Raw genomic sequence first — 24,739 nt, 5'->3', positions numbered from 1 at the left:
CAAAATGCTCGCCAGCACCATTTGTGCATTTGATTCGCTCACCTTTGAGCCTCCACTCCTTCGACTGGAAATCCAAATTTCCACCTGTGGGTACCAGGAAATCCATGCCCAGGATACCACAGTATTTCATGTCAACACTGCCCTGACTTGGTGCGTGGTTCGACCCACTTGTACCTCTACCCAAGCTATACCCAACACGGCTAGCTGACTACCGTCAACTTGCTTCACCTGCACGTCTTCTGTCTGTAAGACGGGTCTCTTTTCCTTAGGAATTTGGTAGTACACCGTACTGTTTATCAAAGTATCGGTGGACCCCATGTCGATCAAAAATCGACACTTTGTCGTCCTGACCATCCCATCAACAAACAAACCATAACGAGCTCCACTACTGGGATTAGGCAGAGTTATGACTCGTTGCCCATCCCCAGGCTTCGACTTTTTCTCTCCACCACCACCCTCGCTGTCACCGTGTTGTCTCTTGAACCCTTTTGACCTCTCAGCCTTCCCGCGGGTTCTACGGGGGGCTGACTGACATTTCCCTGCTTTGGAGTTTTCTTGCACTCCCGGGCAAAGTGCCCTTTGTCACCACATCTGAAACACCGCAAGGCCCCAGGTTCAGGCTTCCCGGGCTTGTGAGTCTGGGGAGACAACACGCCCTTACCCTGACCTTGACCTTTAATCTGACTTGACAAAGACTTCACCAATTCAGCCACAGAGTCCAAAGTTTTGGCCTGCTTATTGAGATTTTCCTCGAGAGTGTCCAGCCTCTGTTCAGTTACTGAACCCAAAGCTCTTGCCAACTTGGCGGGCTTCCGGTCCAGCAATCTGTGCTGTTCCACCTTCTCGAAATTTTCAGTCTGCAGGGCAGCCTGGACTGCTTCATCCAAAGTTTTTGGACGAGCCCTTTTGATGCCCTCCCTAACTGAATGACTGTCAACAGCATCTATGAAGTGGTTCTTAGCCAACCTCTCACGAGCATCTTCCTGCAACTCAGGGTATGCTCTCGCTGTCAATTCGTGAATCGCTTGCCCTAATTCAAGCAGAGTCTCCTTCGGCTTTTGGCGCCGATGTCTCAGTTCGACGAGGTAATTTTCACTCTGTCGAGCTGACCAAAACCTGCGCTCCAGCAACTTTACAAGCGCACTATACGTGTACTTGTGGCCAGAGTCACCGAATAACCGTAGAGCGTCTCCCTGCAAGCTTGCGGCTAACCACCTCACAGCCTGCTCCTCACTCCACATATTCACCTCACGACACGACTCCAAATGGCGGAAGTACTCCTTCCAGAGCACCTTTCCGCTGTACCGATCAGGGGTTATGTTTGGCCTGCGATTTGGTCGCTCCAAACTACCCATCTGACCCACATCACCATGGACCCGTGCCTGTCTTTTCAGCGGCCACGGTCCTACCGACGAGATGTCAACTTGAGCTGAACTGTTGTTCTTCGTCTCGACTGGTCGAGTTGCAAAACTTAACAATTCGCTCTTCACCTGTTTCGGGGTTACCATCCCCATGTCACCAACGAACGGGTTGGTACTCGCCAAACCCCGTTCCACGCCACCTTCAGGGATGAACGACATCAGATCACCATCTGGATCATCCGTCTTCCTGGCAACAGGCGTCGACTGCGCTCGGGGGAATATCCCTGAGCTCTGTCCTTTCTGAGGTGTACTTTCCATGAAAGTCACCTCCCTCCCCACATTAGGGGCCTTCCAAGGCGAACTTTCCATGAAAGTCACCTCCCTCCCCACTTTAGGGGCTAACTCAGGCACCATATTTGCGCCTGAAATTCTTTCTGTTGCTCCAGAGACAAAACCGGAAGTCTCTTCGGGCAACCTGAGCTCAACATCGGAATCAACCCGATGGAGCACACGCTGGCTTCCACCTGGCATACCCATGTTTCCTTCCTTTGGGGAAACACCCGACTGCAAGTCCATGGCAGCCTTCAACTTCTTTGCAATGAGGTCATTTTCCCATTGCAGAAATTGGGCTTCCAAACGCAGTCTTTGCACCTCGGCCTCAGCACTTGAGGTGTCCACTCGACCCTTAGAGCCCTCGCTCATAATTCCAAACAACCACCGAAATCACCACAGAAATCAACAACAACAATTCAAGACCAACCGTGCAATTCAATTTTTCAACAGAGAAATCAACTTCATCATTCACAATCATCCCACTTCTGACACCATTTGTAGCGGGAACCCCCCGGGCCAACCCAAGTCTGTTAGGATAAGTCTGACTCCTAGTGGGGTGAAGACAATCTTCCCAAACCATGGCCCTTCCCTAGACGAGAGATCAATCAGAGCGACCTTCAAGGCTAAGGGTGCAGGTCCGTTTTGGTGCAAATCTACCGCCCGATTATGAATGAGTGTTGATTATTTTTCTCTGTTAATTAATTGCACAATAAACCTGTAAACATAAACACTGGAAGCAGAATTGTCGGTAATCTCAAACAACAATGATCGTAATTTATTCAACAATAATCAAGTACAACAATTAGGATGTGATTCGGTGGGTTGTTTTATTAACAGGGTCCTTAGTTACTGGAGAAAGCCCGCTGCTTGCCTATGCAACAACGCACACAGCATTAAGCACCAGACAACAATGGCAGCAATGAGCAACTATGCACAGCGCTAGGAATGAATCACTGAGTCAGCAATACACAGCGTTACAAGCACACAACAGCCGCTTAGCAATGTATACAGTCCGTTAGCAGGGTACTCGCTACGCCGTGTGTGTAAGCCAGAATTCAGCTACACACACCAGCGCAACCCCAGTACAGCTACACAGACTTTGTACACAAATCGCCTAAGCAATTTCACATAGCAGAGCACAAGTAATGTACCTACTTCCCTGCTCGCTGTCGCAGCTACGCTCTAGCCCGCTACCTCCAGACACTCGGCACTCAACACCCAAAACAGCTGAGCCCCGAACCTAGACACACTAGTATCTCACCTAACAACGATTATCTTCTAAAGCCAAACCGTTAAGCTTCCTGATCTGAAAACAGAACTTCCAAACACAGCGCGCTCTCCAGGCACGCATTTATATACCAGGTACATGTAGACGCTACGTCATGTCTACAAACCATGTGCGTATACTAACCCTATGGTGCGCTAAACCTATGGGGAAAATTAGCCAATCACGTACGCGCAGCAGCCCACGGAGCTCGTAAGCTCCGCCCGGTCACTGCACACAAGTGATTAAGCGTTAGTGCTATGGTATGACGTCACAACTGAACACTTTCCGCCACACTACCGATCTATTCACACACAAAATAATTGGATTATTCCTTCTTGCTTGTCATTTATTTAGGAGTAATCAAGAAGTAAAGGTGATCTCCAACAATCCGTCAATAATTGACGTTTTTAGAATTCAAGCGCGTTTTTTTATTTTACTTGCCATTTTACATTTTATGTCATGTGTATATTCATCGTCTATTTTTTTTTTTACATAAAGTATTAAGTATTATCATTTCATCATTTCGAGAAGTTTGAAACCAATTTTAATCGAGATAAGTTCATGTTGTTTTGATTGTTTCAGTTTTATATATTTACTCGACTTTTACTTTAGTGTTTTAATGAGCTGTCCATCCATATGCATTTTTTTTATGGATAAATTTCAAGTATTTTGAATTCAATTAAATTGGCTCACCATTTTGACCATCCTCGAGTAAACATTTTTACCATAGCATCAGTTACGGTGCTAGAAGAGTTGAACGAGGAAAGGGAAAAAAAGAGAAAAGCCAAGCCACTCTCAACTTTAAAATTAATTTGAAACTTCTAGGAATCAACCCGCGCGAAAATTCAATTATGCTCTGTTGTATTCCCATCTCCCAGAACACATACCGAAACAATAAGGCCCTTTGATGAGAAATCGAAAATTGTTACATTCTGCTGAAAAATTAATGCACAAGAAACGTCAAACATGCTTTTTTTTTTCTCCGTATACTGTGTGTTTATATAATAACAAAATAATGGACTCATCTTGCCGATGTTTTTTTATTCTGTTTTTATCTCTTTCACGAAAAGCCAGGCGATTGAATAGAATTTCAGTACCGTGTTTACGTATAGGACGGTTGCTCTGTGTTCCGTGCGAAATTAGTGTGTGCACTTCTTTGTGTAGGCCTAAAAATATCCCCGGGGTAAAAAAGAAAATGGGAAGATGCAAGAGTCAAAAACTGCCGCCGTTTCACTGCTTTCAACGAGAAAATTTGATTAAGAGTGTTGTTGCCGATGCAAAATCAGGAGTCCAATCAATTTTATTGTTTTATTGAATTATTTTTCTTTTTTTTTGGTTTTGGTTGTTGGTTTTTTTGCGCATCAACTATCTATATATAAGAGAGAGACAGGCTTGTTTGCTTGCCAAGCCGAGATCTTAAAAGCAGAAGAAGTAATCTTTGCGATCAAACCTCATCGTCTTAAAGGTTTAAAAGTTGATCCACTGTAAGTCGCAGTGCAAGCGAAGCCTTTGACAAACCATGTAATAAGCTCACTTATAAGAAACTTGAATTATTTTTCCCAAACCATGGAAAACCAGTCTGTAGCCAACTCCACTGAGTTTCTTGAGGATCCATCGTTGTCGTCTGAGGCACCCATTGCTGCCAATGGCAGCCTGTTCAAAGTGATTGTGCATGCGATATTGTTTGTAGTCGGCGTACCGGGTAACTGCCTCATCCTCCGTGTGTACTGGACCAAGACCCACAAGACCAGCACCCACATCTTCATCATGGCCTTAGCCTGGGCCGATCTCGCCGTCTGCTCTCTGAGGTGGCGACGCATTTCGGTAGAATCCATCCTGTTAGCTGGAGGCCAGATCCCAAAAGTTCTTCACATCATCTGGGCATTGACGACGACCAGCAGCGCAGCATCCGTTCTGTTCACCGCAGTTATCGCAGCAGATCGCTACGACTGTGTGTGCCGAGCGCACAACCGATTCTTCACCAAGAGACGGGCCCAGGCAGCAGTCTGCATGGCACTTTCGTTTTCGTTCGCCATCAACATTCCGGCGTTCATTGCAATGATCACCGATCCTTCCGATGTGGTCCTGAGGATGCTCGTGTTGGCATTTCAGGTTCTCTGTTTTGGGACTGCATTGGTCATGATCGCAGTGTGCTACGGACTGGTCTATGTAACCATTCGGAAGCACGTCAGAGTGGGTGTCCTTGCGAAAACCATGTGGGGTCCAGCGGTGGCTGGTATGCCCGACTTGATGACAGCTCGCTCCGCTGTGTCAAAGACTTGTGACACCAACATAATACTTGTTCCTGTGACTACGCACACCGATCCATCACCTAACATCAGTGCTACCGATAAGACTACTGACGCACCCTCCTCGTCTCGGGGAATTCCCGGCCCCTCCCTTGATGCTGCCGGGGAGAAAAATCCACGCAAACTTCAGCCAGTAAACGAAGAACGACCCCGCAATCTCAAAGGGGTAAGTCTACAGCGTAAGACGACAAGGATGCTCTTCATCACTAGTGTGGTGTTCCTGCTGCTCTGGCTGCCCTACTGGACGAAGGTTGTCCTGGAGTTTGCCTCCTTTGGACTCGAGACACCGATCAACCCGACATTTATGAGAATACTGGGAGATTCGACCGCCCTTCTGTTCGTCAACAACGCCGTGAACCCAGTTATCTACGGACTCGCAAACAAACGATTCAGAAAAGACTGCTGGCAAGTGCTTCAAAAGATCAAATTGTGGTAAAATAAACTCAAATAAAGGCATTTAGATGAGTTCACAAAACAATTGTATAAAAACAAAATGTTAAATTTCATCAACACCGTTGTCATGTTCCAAACCAGTTGTTTCACGGAAATACGCGTACGGGTATGGGATCTGAAAACTATAGTGACGTCGCCCTAATATCAGCATTTTGTGTTATTATTTAATCTGGTACACAATCGACAATGTACACCTCACCTCAAAATCCAAATGTGTTGTGTAAATCTTGTGAAATTTTCACCCCAAAATGGTGATTTAAAGGCTACTTGTTTCGTGCGGATACGTATCCCATTTGCGTGCATTTCTAATGGTCCCTGTTTCTAGCCTCTGGCGCAATTTAATCCATATTACGACCAGCCTCGCCCTGTGCTTAAAAATTCTCCTCATAACTCTCCAACAGTGGCGTATCCAGAGGGGGATGGCAGAGTGGGCACTCCGCGCCCCCCCCCCCCCCGGCGGCTTTTTTTAATAACATTTTTTGTTCAGCAACTATACTTTTGAGTAAATGGTTAGAGAGTTCTGTCATCAATCCCAAAACTCCGATATTGTTATTATTATTATTAAGTGGTGTGATGTACACGCAGGCGCGGTTCTAGAACCAATATTTGGGGGGGGGGGGGGCTAGCAGGGTGGGTCCAGAATTTTTTCCCAGGGAGGCGTGCTGAAATGTAGACCGGTTATTTTCTCCACACACTTAGGCCTCCGAAAATCAATAGGTGGAGGGGGGGGGGGTGTCATGCCATATTTTCAATGGGGAGCCCAATAAAATCCTACAATCATTCACACTATATTAACTACAAATGCACCCTTGTCACGACTATTTCTTTAGGGGGAGACCGTTCGCATGTACATCACAATCCTTCTTTTTGCTAATGCAATTTCTTTTTACGGAATTTATTTTTTTGGGGGGGGGGGGGGGCTAAAGCCCCCCCCCCCCCGTAGAACCGCGCCTGTGTACACTTATGTTTTGTAAATTATTGTGTAGACAGTGACGCATTGAAATTTAACAATATTCTAGCGTATATTTCTGATTTGATTAATTTGCCAGACAAGTTTCTTTGACTCAAAACTAAGCCCCTATTCTATCCAACACAATGACCTGGACAAAACCAGATTCATTTTTGGTAATTCTATGCATGCCCAGAATGATCAAACTATATAGTCCCAGATCTCCCAGATGTAGCAAGATGTTATCAGGGTACTCTCCAACCCAAACTGGAGGTCAAGGGCGGATCCAGAACACAATATTGGGAGGGGGCAAGAAAGAAATTGGTCCCCATAAAAGTGGGTTCAAGGCCCCGAGTTTTATTTTTTTTTTTTTTTTTTTTTTTTTTTTTTTTTACATTTTGGCAATTTGATTTTCAAGAGCAGTCATCATGGAGCTATCCACTCCGTTCACAAGTACCCCCTCACCGGCAAAGAAAGTACAGTTGTGGTGACCGAACGACGCCGTCTTGCCTGACTGCAATATTTTTGCCGCGAATTGAAGCGCTGCCACTGCGTGTACGTAGTACAAATCCCCTGGTGTACGTGCGTCACACACAAGGAACGGTGCGCGCGTTTCAACCAGCAAAATGTACATGTATGTGTCCCACCCATTGATCTCCATAATATAATCTGTATATGGAGATCAATGGTCCCGCCCATGCGACGTCGTTGCTAGGTAATAGGGCGCCCTCTTGTTGGCGCACGGAGCCCATAGAACAATAAAGGATCGTTTGGCATTTATCTCAAAGAGTAACCTACCGATCTATTCACACAAAAAATACTTGGATTATTCCTTCTTGCTTGTCATTTATTTAGAAGTAATCAAGAAGTGTAGGTGATCTCCAACAATCCGTCAATGATTGATGTTTTTAGAATTCAAGCGCGTTTTTTACTTTACTTGCCATTTTACATTTTATGTCATGTGTATATTCATCGTCTAATTTTTTTTTAACATAAAGTATAAAGTATTATCATTTCATCATTTCGAGAAGTTTGAAACCAATTTTAATCGAGATAAGTTCATGTTGTTTTGATTGTTTTCAGTTTTATATATTTACTCGACTTTTACTTTAGTGTTTTAATGAGCTGTCCAACCATATGCAATTGCCCTTTTATGGATAAATCAGGTATTTTGAATTGAATTGAATTGAATTGGCTCACCATTTTGACCATCCTCGAGTAAACATTTTTATCATAGCATCAGTTACGGTGCTAGAAGAGTTGAGCGAAGAAAGGGAAAAAAAGAGAAAAGCCAAGCCACTCTCAACTTTAAATTTAATTTGAAACTTCTAGGAATCAACCCGCGCGACAATTCAATCATGCTCTGTTGTATTCCCATCTCCCAGAACACATGCCGAAACAATAAGGCCCTTTGATGAGAAATCGAAAATTGTTACATTCTGCTGAAAAATTAATGCACAAGAAACGTCAAACATGCTTCTTTTTTTTTCTCCGTATACTGTGTGTTTATATAATAACAAAATGAAGGACTCATCTTGCCGATGTTTTTTATTCTGTTTTTATCTCTTTCACGAAAAGCCTGGCGATTGAATAGAATTTCAGTACCGTGTTTACGTATAGGACGGTTGCTCTGTGTTCTGTGCGAAATTAGTGTGTGCGCTTCTTTGTGTAGGCCTAAAAATATCCCCGGGGTAAAAAAAAAGGGAAAGAAAGATGCGAGAGTCACAAATTGCCGCCGCTTCACTGCTTTCAACGAGAACATTTGATGAAGAGTCTTGTTGTCGATGCAAAATCAGTTTGTTTTATTGAATTATTTTGCTTGTTTTGGGGTTTTTTTTGTTTGTTTTTTTGCGCATCAACATATCTATATATAAGAGAGAGACAGGCTTGTTTGCTTGCCAAACCGAGATCTTAAAAGCAGAAGAAGGAATCTTTGCGATCAAACCTCATCGTCTTATAAGGTTTAAAAGTTGATCCACTGTAAGTCGCAGTGCAAGCGAAGCCTTTGACAAACCATGCAATAAGCTCACTTATAAGAAACTTGAATTATTTTTCCCAAACCATGGAAAACCAGTCTGTAGCCAACTCCACTGAGTTTCTTGAGGATCCATCGTTGTCGTCCGAGGCACCCAGTGCTGCCAATGGCAGCCTGTTCAAAGTGATTGTGCATGCGATATTGTTTGTAGTCGGCGTACCTGGTAACTGCCTCATCCTCCGTGTGTACTGGACCAAGACCCACAAGACCAGCACCCACATCTTCATCATGGCCTTAGCCTGGGCCGATCTCGCCGTCTGCTCTCTGAGGTGGCGACGCATTTCGGTAGAATCCATCCTGTTAGCTGGAGGACAGATCCCAAAAGTTCTTCACATCATCTGGACATTGACGACGACGAGCAGCGCAGCATCCGTTCTGTTCACCACAGTTATCGCAGCAGATCGCTACGACTGTGTGTGCCGAGCGCACAACCGATTCTTCACCAAGAGACGGGCCCAGGCAGCAGTCTGCATGGCACTTTCGTTTTCGTTCGCCATCAACATTCCGGCGTTCATTGCGATGATCACCGATCCTTCCGATGCGGTCCTGAGGGTGCTCGTGTTGGCATTTCAGGTTCTCAGTTTTGGGACTGCATTGGTCATGATCGCAGTGTGCTACGGACTGGTCTATGTAGCCATTCGGAAGCACGTCAGAGTGGGTGTCCTTGCGAGAACCATGCGGGGTCCATCGGTGGCTGGTATGCCCGACTTGATGACAGCTCGCTCCGCTGTGCCAAAGACTTGTGACACCAACATAATACTTGTTCCTGTGACTACTTTCACCGATCCATTACCTAACATCAGTGCTACCGATAAGACTACTGACGCACCCTCCTCGTCTCGGGGAATTCCCGGCCCCTCCCTTGATGCTGCCGGGGAGAAAAATCCACGCAAACTTCAGCCAGTAAACGAAGAACGACCCCGCAATCTCAAAGGGGTAAGTCTACAGCGTAAGACGACAAGGATGCTCTTCATCACTAGTGTGGTGTTCCTGCTGCTCTGGCTGCCCTACTGGACGAAGGTTGTCCTGGAGTTTGCCTCCTTTGGACTCGAGACACCGATCAACCCGACATTTATGAGAGTACTGGGAGATTCGACCGCCCTTCTGTTCGGCAACAGCGCCGTGAACCCAGTTATCTACGGACTCGCAAACAAACGATTCAGAAAAGACTGCTGGCAAGTCCTTCAAAAGATCAAATTGTGGTAATATAAACTCGAATAAAGGCATTTAGATGAGATCACAAAACAAGTGTATAAAAACAAAATGTTAAATTTCATCAACACCGTTGTCATGTTCCAAACCAGTTGTTTCACGGAAATACGCGTACGGGTATGGGATCTGAAAACTATAGTGACGTCGCCCTTATATCAGCATTTTGTGTTGTTATTTCATCTGGTACACAATCGACAATGTACACCTCACCTCAAAATCTAAATGTGTTGTGTAAATCTTGTGAAATTTTCACCCCAAAATGGTGATTTAAAGGCTACTTGTTTCGTGCGGATACGTATCGCGTTTGCGTGCATTTTCTAATGGTCCCTGTTTCTAGCCTCTGGCGCAATTTAATCCATTTTACGACCAGCCTCGCCCTGTGCTTAAACGTTCTCCTCATAACTCTCCAACAGTGGCGTATCCAGAGGGGGATGGCAGAGTGGGCACTCCGCCCCCCCCCCCCCCCAGCGGCTTTGTAATAACATTTTTTTGTTCAACAACTATAATTTTCAATAAATGGTTAGAGAGTTCTGTCATCAATCCCAAAACAGAAAACCCGCTAAAACCATTACAATGCGCCGTGACAATGGGGATATAATTTGCAGTATGCATAATATAGGTCAGTTTTGAAGAGTGCCCCCATTTAGAAGGTGGGAACCCCCCCCCCCCAACTATTTGATTTTACGGAGGCCAAGTGTTGCCCCCCCCCCCCCACACACACACACGCACACTCAACACAGACACATCCAAAGCTGGATACGCTACTGCTTTCCAAATATTTATACATCAGGTATTATGAATCGTTTGTATTAAAACAAAAACCGAAGCAGATTAGAAAATAAATTTATATCATTAACGTAGTGTAAAACCATTCCATCAAAAAGATACCTAGGCCTATATAGAGTCGTTCGCGTTGAACATCGGAATCGTCGGCTGGTGATGTACAGCTGTGTATGATGAACGAATTACAAAGTGATTCCTATAATTATTGCCGAAAAGTGCACGTCTTGAAGGTCACCCCTATTTTTAATAATCTATCTTAAAAGCTAATATCGACATTTTCATCAGCAACACAACAGAAATGGACAATGGAATTAAATGCAATCAGGGGACCCATAAAATATCTTCTAAAAACCAAATGTAATTTGCAAGTAAAACAAACAACAACAAACACCCCAACACCCCCAAAAAACAAACCAAAACATGAAGGATGTTCAACATGTGACATCAGGCCCAAGTACAAGGACATGGCCACCCGAAAATACTTCGCTCGGATGAATTTCCTAATTGCATGTCACGCTGCATGTGGTTATTATTATTGCCAAGAATTATTATCGACGGGGATTTGGTAAACTGTATTTCCCATATGTTTCGCTAAAATGTTGTTGGTTTTTTTCTTTTACATGGGTCCAACCTGAGCGTGTGTCAGGGGTCGTTGACTTGCCATTTTAGATGATTAGTTGCCAGATGATGTGCAAAATAGGAAAGCACTGCGCATTATAGCCATGTGGTTGTTATTGCCATAAACAAAAAATGAATAATGATTTCATCATTTCAGGGAGAATAGAGGGTTACAATATTTCGCTTGAATTGTTTTTTTATACATGGGTTCTATACCTCAGCTGTTTGCCTGGGGGCGTTGAATTGTTACTGTTTTTTTCGCCTTTTTTTATTAACCTATTATGATTATAGCTAAAAGACGGGGACGTCTCTGTGGTCCGAAGTCCCATTGGTCTGACGTCCCATTGGTCCGACGTCCCATTTGTCCGACGCCCCGTTGGTCCGACGGCCCATTGCTCTATTGGTATAAACGTCCCTTTGGTCCGATGTTCCATTGGTCCAACGTACCATTGGTCCGAAGTCCCATTGGTCCGAAGTCCCATTGGTATGACGCCCCATACGATTAGGTTTAGGGTTAGGGTCAGTCAACCTGAACAAGTGGAACTACACAGTACATGTATTATGTTTTGGACCAATTGGACTTTGGACCAATGGGACTTCGGACCAATGGGACTTCGGACCAATGGGACTTCGGACCAATGGGACTTCGGACCAATGGGACTTCGGACCAATGGGACTTCGGACCAATGGGACTTCGGACCAATGGGACTTCGGGCTATCGAGACGTAACCCTAAAAGACGATGTGTACAATGAGAAAGCTAAGCACAGCGCATAGAGTGTTGAGGTTATTACTGCCGAGGAAGCAGTGCTGATTTTGTTTACATAATATAAAAAAGTCTTTCCCCGATTTCTTTTCTTATACCTTAAAATGATTTTATCAACATGATTTCAACATCCGCGTGTGTCTAGGGTCGTTGATCTGTCATTTCATTTTTGATTTTAACAGACGATTGACAGCTGCCACGATTTGAAAACTAAGAAAGCACTTCGCATGAAGTGTTGTGTGCTTTCATTGTCGCCAAGGATGATGGGGATTTGGTCATAAAGAAAGGAGTGTTGATTTAAGTCCAACATTTCAGCGGTTGTCCATGCCTGGGCGATGAATTGTTAGCTGTTGACTTGTTAGTTGTCAGTCGCTATTTTTATTAACAGAATATTAGCTTCCCGACAATGCGCAAAACAAAAACATGAAAACACTGCACAAAGAGGATATAAACATGGCAATAATTAAGGAAAGCCCTAAAATAATGGCATTGAGATTGGTAGGGTGCGTGCAAGGCCCTTGCAAAAGTTTAAACTAATTGAAACTAATTATGTTTACAACTTAATAGTTGACGTGTTCCGTCGTTATTGCATGGTAAAGAGAATGTCATCATGGGAGTCAATACCATGAGTCACCGTGACGTATTTGCTTTGCACATTGTCGTTATACTGCGGCCACTTAATTCGCTGAGCAATGCAACCACAGTTCCATGATACAACCAAGCACTTCTCACATTGGCAGAATTCTGCCGGTTTGATCATTACCGAACTAGTTGGGACTGTAGAGGTGTCAACATTTTTCTGGCCAATTATATTGAGGAGGTCGGCTTCACGAGTTTTTGAACAGATAGAACCACACACACACACACGTAGTATAGGTTGCAGACCAGTAAATCGGTCCGAAATTGCCTACGCCGGCCAAATCACGATTTGCATGCCCTCAAAATCTTCAGTATTTGAGCATGCTGTGGGCCATGAACTTGAGGGTTTGTAAAAAACATGGGTGGAAGCCGTGCACAGGACTGTGAATTTGTAGTTCCGTTCAATTTGGATGAAATTGGGGCCCTTAAAGCGGTCTATTTTGCAATGGAGTGTAGGCATCGTTTTTCAAAATGGCGATGGGCTTCAGGACTATTTTCAGGGGTGATCATCTTCGGATGGAAATTTCTCCTAAAAGCGAAATAACGCAATACTTATTGATCAAAATCCAAAAATTGCCCGGCCGTGGAAACTCGAAAAGCGGAAGGGGGGGGGGGGGGGGGGGGGGGGGGACGAGGCTGGACATTACAATACACTAGGCGCGCTCTTCAGGATAAATATCAATGTGTACACTCGCGCTTACATCAAAAATTCAAAACGGCACATTTTTAAAGGTTTTGTACTTTGTTTCTTCACTTTCAGTGCTATTGAATACATGCTGGTTGTTGGAAGCTCGAAAAAATAAATCGAAATCTGCATGTTTTTCTCATCACGGAATAGTTGGGTGGGGGGGGGGGGGGGGTTATGATTCAATAGCCCATCCCTGGTCAAAAAAGTGGGGGGGGGGGGAATATATACACCCCACTCCCGGGATTTAAGCCCCTGCTTTTTTGATAATTCGGTGGGTTACTTTTGGGATAAATGCAAATGATCCTACGCCTTTAATTGATGTACTTAGACTATAGCATCCCTCAATGCTTACTGAAATTAACATCAGGACGAAATGAGGTAGGTACTTTTGGGAGGCCCCTTGTTTCAACTGAAATTCCAACCACGAAAATTAGGTCTAGTACATACAACCCATCCCTCATTTTTTAAATAAGGTGGTAAATATGTCGAACGGTTAACAATTACCTGGAAAATTCTTGAAGGCTTTAAAAGGCAATAACATCGGTCCGCCACAGCATTTCGCAGAAAACAATCGAGCAAAAATTAATGTATCACACAAAATGATGACATAGTTTTATATTCTCAATTTCCAGGATTAATCTTTTCCAAGAATACTTTTTTATTACACTCCGATTATAAGTCTAAAAAATAGATTTCTATAAAAACTCTGCGTAAATATACAAATCATACTGGACGGAACTTAGTGAATAATAGGAGAGGTCCTTTCAAATAAAAAAAACATGATTTATCTTCAACAATTCTATCTAAGGAAAAATTTGAGCGGACGGAAAAAACATGTATTGAACCAAAAATTACATTTAATTTTGCAAACGATTTTAAGGAAATTTTTTACTTTTCAATATTTATTTTCTCTCATTAGCTTTTATGTGGTGGAATGCAGAATTTAACACAAACCTTGTACAAAAATTTGTACAAAAAAGCGCTTTAAGACAAGTTTAATTCTTAATATCATCTTCACTGTAAATGAGAACTTCTGAAAACTTCAGACACTAATACGGTATTTTAAAAAAGAGTTAATAAAAATGTTACCACATCGTGCGAAACTAGTCTTACAGAAATATAGGATCTATGCTTTTCATGCATTTTGTTTGTTTTCAATAATAACTTCACCCAAAATTCAAAGAAGAGTGTTCCAAACCTAACCAGTTAAACTTTCAACTCTGTGGATATTAAAAGTTTTGAGAAAATAGTGACAAACACCAGAGCCTTAATTTGATCACGAAACACAATTTTGGTGATATCACTCATCATTCCAAAAGTCTTCAGTCATGGGCGTCGCGAGGGGGGGCGGGGAAGGGGGCGCTTGCCCCCCCCCCCTCCAAACCCCCGCCCCAGACAAGCCCCCCCCCCCCAAAAAAAAAAAAAGAGGGGAAAAAAAGGAGGAAAAAAAAGAGGCACGAAATCATATTGTTGTAAATTTAATGGGTTGGGGGGGGGGGGCAAATGTCCCTGCCAATGCTGGAAAATATAGAAATTTTGGTGAAAAATGGGCTTTGCCCCCCTCTAGAAAAAAATACTGGCGAAGCCAACGTCTTCGGTCCTTTAAATACATTTCTCGAAATCTTCAAAATGACAGCAAGTCAGACGGAACAGTTCCATCACTAATCCAAGTAAATTTTTTGATCATGATTCAGTAGGTTAATTTTAGGATAAATGCAAATGATCCCATAAGCCTTTATACGTGCAGATATTATATTGTCTTAAATAATTGATTATTCACATTGTGTAAACAATCTTTTAAAGGGAATATACAACATTTGCTTTTGCTGTTATTTTCAGAAATGGATGGATCTGGGGCGTAAGTACAATATTCTATAGCAATTGTTACAATGACTTGTTTGAAATTATATGTTTGTAGATGCTGGAAAAACCAAGAAACACAATCTTGTTCTTGTAGTCTGGTTCCCTGACCTTTAATTGAAATGAAGCAAATTATTGACGTCGCAGAATTGTTAGGTCAGGGACCCAGTCTAGAAGGCTTGTACCCATTCATAGATGTGTAATCGATGGCAAACAAAATTCAGACTAACTAAATATGGTAATTTGGGGGCATTATTTGAAAAAAGCCAGTTTCTTTCCAACGCTGGTCGGCCGACCAGAAATTGATACAAAAATACCACTTTCTTCAAAATGTCAGCACACCAGGTGCCACAATTTTACAGGATGCTGTAGACTGTCAGTCCAGTAAGGTATTTCGTAATAATTTGGTAGTTTCCCGTTTCGATGTTTGCAAATGTTGCATATTTCCTTTAAATGGCTACTAATCGAAAGGTACTCTGTTGACTTCGGACTTATTTAAATAATCTAAATTAAGAACGTACAATTTGAAAAAGTAATCTCCTTCTTTACCTGTAATGCAAGCTTTACTAACTCGTACTATGGTAAAAAAAAAAAAACAGTAGCAAATGATCTAAATCTATTCCAGATCCAATTCTTTCCTATTCACCGACATGCTGACAACATATATGTTTACAGAATCTGTGTCAAGATAATTCCCAAACATAGGGTTTACAACAGAGTAAGTTCTTCGGCCAGGGTTCCTGGCGCACCCTCCTTCTGTTCTTTGATCATCTGTGACAGCGAGTCCATGTCTGGCGCGGCCGCCAGGCTAGACCTCCGACTCTTACGCTTCTTAGCCAGCTTCTCCTTGATCATCATGGTGCGCTCCCGGTCGCCTAGCTTCCTACTGGCCGGTGAGGGGTGGTCCTCCTGTGGGCCGCTCGGGGGCTGGGCACGGGAAGAGGCAGGGGCCGCTGCGGAGGGCTGGGCGCTGGCGCCGTCTGGATGGTCATCGTCGTCATCCGGGGCTACGGCCTGGGTGAGGCAAAGACGAAGGGAGGAGGAAAAATATTAGGGCCAAGGAGAGAAACAAAGGGCCAGCTCATGCATGGCCCAAACGCAGAGGGAATTAATAATGTCGTAATGGCAAGTATTCGAGCTGTGAATTCCCCAAAAAGATGAGGGCATTCCACAGTGAATTTTGCAGCGAATAAGTTTCGTGACATCAAGTTCGTTTCCCATTCGCGTTTAGTTTAAACCGGCCTGGACGGTTCGTAATATCAACCCAAATGCAAACCGAATGGGACATCAGCAAAACATTTGCGAATTTGCAGCATGTAATCTTACTCAGATGGCACAAAATTCAGTGAATTTTTGTACATCCTTCCTCCTCTGTCATGAGGTGCTACAAATTTGGTGACAGAGGAGAAGGTTTCTGCATGGATCAAAGGCCATTAAAACAGCCATTATAAATGGTTTTGAATTGTTCATGTGAATGCAGTATTGCAAGTATTTCAGAGCATTTGGTCTTTTCAATGTTTTCGAAATAAAAATGACAAATTGATGTCATTGAAATTAGCATAGAAAAAAAAATTAACAAAAAAACACCATCAGTATAGAGGCAATATGTTAGTTCAAAATGATGAGTCAATTTCTTCATTACGTTAAGGTAAGTCAAAATATTTAGTATGGTTAAAATTATTGTACACAAACCACCACATGGGATTACTTGTATTTGCAAGCATTGTACACAAGTATTATTCTTCCGAATGCCATTACATGTACATCAACAATAGCAGTCTTGTTATAAGTCATAAGGCGAAAATAATATTGATAAATACACAACAGACTTCCAACTGAGGAAAATTAGTGTTTTGTCACAACCTGCAGAACGGTTGTGATCAATGCAGATTTTTTTTTTTCCATGAGAGATGCTTGTTAAAGAAACTGAACTTTGAGAAATTGGAGAACAGTTCACAATCGTAACACTGAGAAGAAGTGGAAAATATCAGAAGTTCAAGTGTATTTAATGCTTCTGTTAATCAACTTCAGAGAAAATTAACATACCACTATGCACAGTTTGGGTTTGGGGTTGGGTCTGACATGGAGTAGGCCTATAGATAGTTTGCGTTGCAGCCATGTTTGAGGTGTGTGCTTTTGTTCTACAGGGATACCAATGAGTAGACCTCTTGTGATTTCATTGTTAATGAAATGACATAAAAACACCTCAAAGATGGCCGCTGAATGCAATCTGTCTATACACTGACAGAAAAGAGGATAGGACTTTGACAGTTTGACACAGGATGTGTCTTAAGAAAGTTTCTTGTTAGAAACAAATTACTGGAAACGACAAAAACAAAGCACTGTTGACAATACATGTATATTAAAAATATTATTACGAAACATTTACAAGGGACACTGTGATGGCTTAGTAAGTTTCACAATTACCATCAAATGATAAATACTGACAAAGAAAGGAAAGTTAAACATCTACCTTTTGAAGATACAAAAAGGGATACATTTTATGAACCTATTGTTCCGATGGTTATTAAGGGATATGTACAGTGTGTCGCATGTACAGTGCGTTTCCAAAAACAAAGTAGCAGTCAAACAACATTACTACAAAATGTGAATCAGCATGTGTGTAAAAACAAATACCAAGAGATGATAGAGTGTTTCTTTACCCTTGACAGGATTTTTGCTCTGTGTGATTTGGACCTTTTGTTTAAAAGTTACGGCAAAGTTTGTGAAAACTGTCAAAATCTGTTTGCGCCACTTTCTTCACCTTCTTGGTATGTGAATGCCTTTCATTACATACCCAGTGGCCCAACTTGGAATTCAAGTCCTTTCATTTAATTAGCTGTCTCTCTGGACAGGGGTGTCAAAATGAGATGGGATAAAGACCATAGAGTATTTACTATACACCTTCAGACTCTATAGATAAGGTTTGCAAAAAGGAGTGATATTATTATTAATATTTATGGATTGACTGCTACATTTGTTTTGGATACACCCTGTACATGCATTTTCACTGATAACATACAGTGCCAGCACTTACTGATTCCTCTGTAACAGTGTCCAATTCCTAGTGAAACCAAACAATGTGAGATGTGCATAAAAAAAACAAGAAAACCTCGGAAGAGATGTGCTTGTATTAGTCAAGTCACTTGATTTGAACCGCCAACGTTCGAAAACGGAAAAGAAGTTTTGTTTTCCTTTAAAAAATAGTACTCCTTTTCTGCACTAACCTGTTGGTGATGATGGATCAACAGTGACGGTATTTTGTATTTGGGAAACAGAAAACACAAGAGGTTTAGCACTTTTGTGTACAAAAAAAAGGCTGGCATGCTTTTGGTGAATTTATTTTTGCAGTCGTCCTGAAATTGTCCACTACCAACACTGTGTATAAGGGCTTTATAAAAACAAGAACAGCACAAGGGAGAAAAACCTAGCAGTTGTCTAGAAACTTTTATGCAGTCGAATCCTGGGGAACAAGAAAAAAGTGGGAGAACAATGAAACCATTTTGCAGTGCAACTCTGTGCTAAACACGGGAGGGAGACATCAGTGTGCGTTGAGTAGGAAAAGTGTAGAACACTGTGGAACACCAAATGCATTTTTTTTTTTCCAAAGGAACTTTTTCTTTTACCTGTCTTTGTCGGAATTGTTATTGGGAACTATGGGTTTATTTCTGCCTCACTGTCCGCAAGATAATCGGATAACTTTTGAGAAAATATAGAAAAAGTAGGAATGAAACTGCAGCAGACAATGATTGACTTCGAAGTTCCATGGCTTAGGACAAAAGCAACTGTCAAGTGATATGCCCTTTTTAAAGTTTTATACTCGGGCAGTAGTACTGGTAAAGTCCTACTTTGCCTACCACTTCAGTGGCTGTGGTTTTGATTCTTACTTAGAGGCAGTTTTGGTTTTTCGTCCCTACCTAATTCTATGGGTTTCCCACCAAAAAATCACTTATTTTCTGCACACTTCTAAAAAAGAGTTAAAGGAAGCATCTTTCTGCACATAATTCTTCAGAAAAAAATATACAACCACAGGATAAAAGCGGAATGTCATGGTCCAGTGGTTACAGAGTTCGACTCATGTGCCATAATAGCTGGACTCAAACCCTGGCTTGTGTTCTTAGGCAAGACATTTTACTACAATTGCCTCTCTCCACCCAGGAGTATCTATATAGATGGGTACCTGTGAGGGAAGAGACCACATTGCACTGAGCTTGAGCTTTTACAGAAAAATGGTCTTACAGCCTGATGAACAGGGGTAAAACACTTTGAAACTGTTGGTAAAAAAGCGCTATATAAGCACCACATTATGATTTTTATAAAGTGGCAGCAGTTACAAATTAAGCAGAGATAGCGAATGATTTTAACAGCCAATCTCCCAGTAGGCAGTTTCGCAATCACCATGCATGCACAGTGCACATATGAATCCAGTTCTGCGACAATGAAGGCTATATGCTGGCTTATATGCTATGGTTAAAGCATTAATTCTTGTTACAATATTAGCATGCTATATGCCACATTTAAACTTAATTCAAATAAAAAACCCTCCTTTAGTTTGAAAATTCAGACAGTCAAAAGTTTCTTCAACTTCCCCTGCCATGCATTTGTATACAGGCTAGGGGAAAAAAGTCAGATCACATTCCTGTAAACACTGTGACTAGTCAAATTCCATCAACAGACAAAAGAGGTACTGGTAGGTACAGCTGCCATATCAGTCACCTCCAAAGCATGGCTATATCAAAATAACAAGGGAATTCCTAACTGCTAAAATACAGGGTGGTTCAAAAAAAAAGGACACCCACTTTTGACAGCAATTTTCACCTACTTAATGCACTTATTTTAAATATTTTTTCACATAGTAGTAAAGTATAGGCCTTTTACCATGCATGGTGAAAAAAGCTTAGTAAAAGTCGCAAAAATAGTGATATTATGCTAATTTGAATACAAGTCACCTAAATCAGTCTTGTCCACGGGTTATTCTATGTAAATTGGACGTTTTCGTAGTTCATAAAAATAAAAAAACCTTCCCACCAAAATATATTTTGCCCTGGTAACTTTTATTGAAGCTGTCCAATTATTCATGTCAGTGTTAAGATCATCTACTCAATGAGCTGTCGGCTTAAGTTCATTGTTGCATAACATTACATAACATAACAATCAAATGTCATGCCCTTTCAAATAAAGCTCCGATAGCTGAGCTCAGTCAAGCGAAGGGAATGTATACTTCCGTGGACAAACAGGTTTTGCACATGAAATGTTCAAGTTAGCATAGCTCAACGACAAAATGTGCAAATGCAACAATTTTTTTCGTCACATTTGCTTAAAGGCCAGTACTTTAATAGCTACTAATCAACAGTTAAAAAAAAAAAAAAAAAATAGGTGAAAATTACTGTCAAATGTGGGTGTCCTTTTTTTTAACCACCCTGTACAGATTGTTTTTGACTGCTGTGGTTGCAGAGCTGAATTTGCCTGCCAAACAGGAAGGATTTTGAATTAAAGGCACTGAAAGCATTAGCCAATCATCCCTGCATAATACCTCAGTTATGCTATCCATAGACTCCATGCATAACTTAAGTGTTAAACCTAGCTGCAATGGTGAAACCGAGCAGCCACACTCACATGCACTCTGCTTGCTAGACTATAGACCTTTATCATGCTGCCACCATTTCAGTCATGTTCCCTGTATCCCATTACAGTACTGAATCACAATTTTTGTGTGCGAAAAAAGGAACCAGACTATTTTTCCTTCCAGCCTCGCTTTGGTTACGTTGATTTTGAATGGGAAAAAAATCATGATGGCCGCAACATGATAATGGTCTTTTCAGGTTTGTTGTGCACATTTATTATTTCTTGACAAAATTTGAATTATTAGCTGCCAGACACTAAGTCCGCTCTTGCAGGGTGGATTCATTTGTGCGCAAAGTTACAGCTCTTTTCAGAGGGGTTGCAGACGTTAAAAATCTGGAAAAGTAGTTTTTTTTCATTACAAAACAAAACATACAAACTTAAAACCTGTATTTGAAGAGCATGAGGCACGCATTTTTAAACTGCCAGGGAGGGACATGAAACTGACAAAGCTCAGTGTTCCATGAAAAAAAAAAATTGGCTAAACGGACTGGTTTTGGTACTCAATATGGTAGTTATCCCTTTGTTGGTTCTAAAACTCTGGTCTCCCAGTGTTGACTAGATATCATTCACTGCTCTAGGGACCTTTTAACGCTATCTGACAAACTGCTGAAGGTACTCTCAGGAGAACAGTAAAAAAACAGGTCCCAATTAATCTGGCCAATTAATCTGGTTAATGCAAAGCACCACTCAGCTGCAGCGGACCTTCCCGGAATTAAAATGTTCCCGTTATTTCAATTAATTAATGTTTCTGTTCTTTGGGGAAATGGAGGACGTCACCATAATTCTTGGCATGGCCAGTGGAGGTATCGTGACTTCAGGTAGGCTGTAACGCTGTAACTGTGGAGGAATGCGTTATTCATTTATAAATGACCAAGGACAAACTTAGAAGCTACTGATTTTGTGGGTAAGTTTCCTCTTTTCTTTTTGTTTTAAATACCAGTTCATAGCTATCTGAGACACTTTAGCTTTTTCTATTGGTCAAAAACGCATCACATGGGTGATTTTAAAACACCATTTAATCACAGTTCACTGGAAATACGGCCACACGCTCAAGTCAAATGTGTGCAGTACTTACTGCGTGCACTGGCTAAAACCCAGTGCTTGTAAGCCACTGTCATGGTCGCATTACAGGGTGGTAAACAAAATACGGAATGGCAAACTTCTACTACCCTGAAACCACATATGTGATGCGATCAAGCTAAATGAGTCATTTGTCGGGAATTTATATTTCGAGATACAGGCCAAAATAGTGCCACTTCATCACATGACTTCATCACATCTCTTGGTGTTCCGACTTCCATAACTTTTTACCTAAAAATGGTATCAGCACGCGGTTTTCACAGCAGAAATGCTGAGATTGTGCTCGTTTCAAATCTGTAATCAACCTTTTTTTGACCCGGGTCGACGAACGACTTATTAAGCTTGATCGCATCACATATACTAATGCATGGAGAATCTTTTTAGAAGAAATATGAAACCAAGGTCACCAGATTCGGTCAGTGGTTTATGTTTTTTTATTTTGTGAAGCATGGCGGGGATAATTTTTGTCCCGATGAATTACTAAACCGCACCAGGGAATTTTGAATTACATTGTAATTGATAGAGGGATTGTTATGCAATAATACCCGCATGAAAGAAGTGTGCTTCATAAAATAGGCGCTGCAGCAAACACTACTGGATAGAGTCAGGAATTTTGGTATCATAATTCTTCTAAAAGGATCCTCCATCCATTGGTACAGGTGGTTTGAGTCTCAAGGTAGTGAAGTATGCCGTTCCGGGTTTTTTTGACCACCCTGTATAAGGTGCCACGCACACCACAGAAATGAGCCAAGCATGGGGTGAAACAGTGGAACAAAATCGTTGGAGTTTGTCAACTTCTTTTAATGTTTGGTTTTATTTTAAGGTTCTGCCCAAAAAGGTACTGGTATTTATAAACCTTTATCGTCGGTCAGTCCCCTTACCAGTTTTAAACCACACGTCAATAACTGCACACGTCAATAACAGTTTGAGTCTGGATGGGCGATAATTACTCGCCCATCCAGACTCAAACCAGTCTTAAACAGAGTGTTATAATACCTCCCAAACACACATTTATTCCCTTAATAACTACTCCACCATACTATTATTCCCTCATTAAAAGTGCCACTATAGATTATTCATGTCCGTCTAGTTTTTGCGCTCAATTATCTTTGAATCTTGTAGCTGTTAATCTCTTCTTAATATGCTGTAGCCACCCTGGATGTAAGTCCTTCATGCTACTCCAAAGCTAGTAGTGCCAGCAACACTAACTACTCCCCATTCAGTCCTTCCTGATTTGAGGCGTGCGATCACACCCCCACACCATCGCACACCTAAAAGCTTCCCGAGAAGTGTGAATAATTGCACGCCTGAATTCCCCTGGACCACAGATCACACACCTAGAAAACCACACACCCAGCTGCCTTTTTCCACACGCCTGTGATTTTCAAATCAGAAGGAATACCATTATGGGTTTGTTCATCCTCGAGAGGTATATTTGTGATTCTTCGGTAATTGGCCGGGACAGCCCACCAAAGTTTCTCTACTTATTTAAGTGGGGTCCCTTGGTAGAAGATGCGGAAGGAAATAACAGTTACAGTGGTGGGAGGAAAACCCCAGAATGATATTCTAGGGAAATCCCACGGAATGTGGCAGGGACTGAAAACCCAATCCACATGTTGCCCCAGGCGGGATTCGAACCCGGGTCACAGCGGCGGAAGGCGAGGAAATTATCGCTACACCAACCTGACTCCCATGTATATGCAAACCCTTGTCTCCATCTTGGGGCTAAAAAAAAACCCTGGACCGCATCACAATGAGTTTGTTTCTGCATTCAATAGGGGACATTGAACAACAGGACAATAGGATCCCCAATTTCCAAAGGCCCCCTATTTGGCGATGTGTACAAAACATATGGGAGGTCTTCCTAAAAAGTTAAAGTACAAACAAAAGAGGGTCAATGTGGGGTCCCCGATCGCAGGCAAATACACACTTGTATAGTTCATCATAGTCCCATGGGTTCTGTACACCATCAGAGGGTACATGTCGCCCTCCGTTGTGCCTCAATGGTATACAAGATGCCATAAACCACTTATTAAATTTGACTTCACCTACCTTCTTGCTGCCCTTCCGGATTTCCTCCTCGTCCTCCATGAACTTCTTCTGCATGCTGGCGGCCAGCTGGGCCATCTTCTCATCCTTGGACGGGCCCCCGTCCTTTTCCGGTTCCATCATGTCCTTGAAGGCCTTGGCGTTCAGGTCCTTCTTGAGCTTCATGGTCTGGGTCCGCTCGTACCGCACCTTCTCAATGCGTTCCTTGACCATGGTCAGCTGCCGGTCTCGCTCGTCCTACGAATACGGAAAATACAAAAAAAAGTTCCAGTCCAGTGGGTTAAATGCTGAATATCATACTCGGCACGAAAACGACCAAGTGAAAAGTTATGACAACGAGGCAAGTATCCACGCTCTGGACTGCAGAAGTTGAACAGCAAATTATACTGTGAATGTTTTGTGGCCTCAAATTAGCCTCGCTTTCAAGTATGAACCAGCCTGTACTCGGGATAACATTAGTATATTCTGGTAAGCAAGACTACAGATGGATTTCAATTACAATGGGACATTTGCCCCCCCCCCCCCCATTGTCTTCCTTGTTTTTGCCTCCCCCTCTCCCCCCCCCCCCCCCCCAACCAGAAAATCCAAAAAAGAAAAGAAAAGAAAAACAAAAGGTATTAAAAAGAAAACAGACTAGAAGTCAATATTTTACTGTACACTGAATGTTTATTTAAGACTGGAAACCCTCAGAAATTCGCTCGTGACCCCCGCAC

At 42.3% G+C, this 24,739-nt stretch overlaps 3 protein-coding genes across 7 annotated transcripts in view; 2 read left to right on the top strand and 1 right to left on the bottom strand.

The window, feature by feature from the left end:
• Window positions 1-4,489: 4,489 nt before the first annotated feature.
• On the top strand, window positions 4,490-5,856 carry LOC119738051 (D(2) dopamine receptor-like). The gene has a single exon (XM_038212777.1). The coding sequence runs from the start codon at window positions 4,528-4,530 to the stop codon at window positions 5,704-5,706; it is 1,179 nt and encodes a 392-aa protein (XP_038068705.1). The 5' UTR covers window positions 4,490-4,527; the 3' UTR covers window positions 5,707-5,856.
• A 2,844-nt stretch (window positions 5,857-8,700) lies between these two features.
• Window positions 8,701-9,913, top strand: LOC119736501 (neuropeptide FF receptor 2-like). Its single transcript, XM_038210518.1, has one exon. It carries the CDS (start codon window positions 8,735-8,737, stop codon window positions 9,911-9,913), a length of 1,179 nt encoding a protein of 392 aa, XP_038066446.1. The 5' UTR covers window positions 8,701-8,734.
• Window positions 9,914-15,694: 5,781 nt separating this feature from the next.
• The window catches only part of LOC119738050 (trichohyalin-like), a 70,829-nt gene continuing 61,784 nt past the window's right edge, over window positions 15,695-24,739 (bottom strand). For 2 of the 5 annotated variants that reach the window (XM_038212771.1, XM_038212772.1), the window contains 3 exons: window positions 24,030-24,263; window positions 18,310-18,336; window positions 15,695-16,286 (listed from right to left, as the gene is read on the bottom strand). In XM_038212771.1, the coding sequence (XP_038068699.1) occupies window positions 15,981-16,286; window positions 18,310-18,336; window positions 24,030-24,263 (567 nt within the window). In that variant the 3' untranslated portion in view covers window positions 15,695-15,980. Of the gene's footprint in view, window positions 16,287-18,309; window positions 18,337-18,898; window positions 18,972-20,787; window positions 21,735-24,029; window positions 24,264-24,739 lie in introns of those variants that run through there. The other 3 variants (XM_038212775.1, XM_038212773.1, XM_038212774.1) reach the window with 3 other exon arrangements.

Source organism: Patiria miniata, unplaced genomic scaffold, assembly GCF_015706575.1.
Source record: "Patiria miniata isolate m_02_andy unplaced genomic scaffold, ASM1570657v1 HiC_scaffold_3, whole genome shotgun sequence".
Taxonomy (NCBI): Eukaryota; Metazoa; Echinodermata; class Asteroidea; order Valvatida; family Asterinidae; genus Patiria; species Patiria miniata.
This window is presented reverse-complemented; position numbering and strand designations above follow the sequence as displayed.

What these genes read in the sequence shown, in the direction of transcription:
- LOC119738051 (XM_038212777.1), top strand. Translation starts at nt 4,528, where the DNA reads ATGGAAAACCAGTCTGTAGCCAACTCCACTGAGTTTCTTGAGGATCCA.
- LOC119736501 (XM_038210518.1), top strand. Translation starts at nt 8,735, where the DNA reads ATGGAAAACCAGTCTGTAGCCAACTCCACTGAGTTTCTTGAGGATCCA.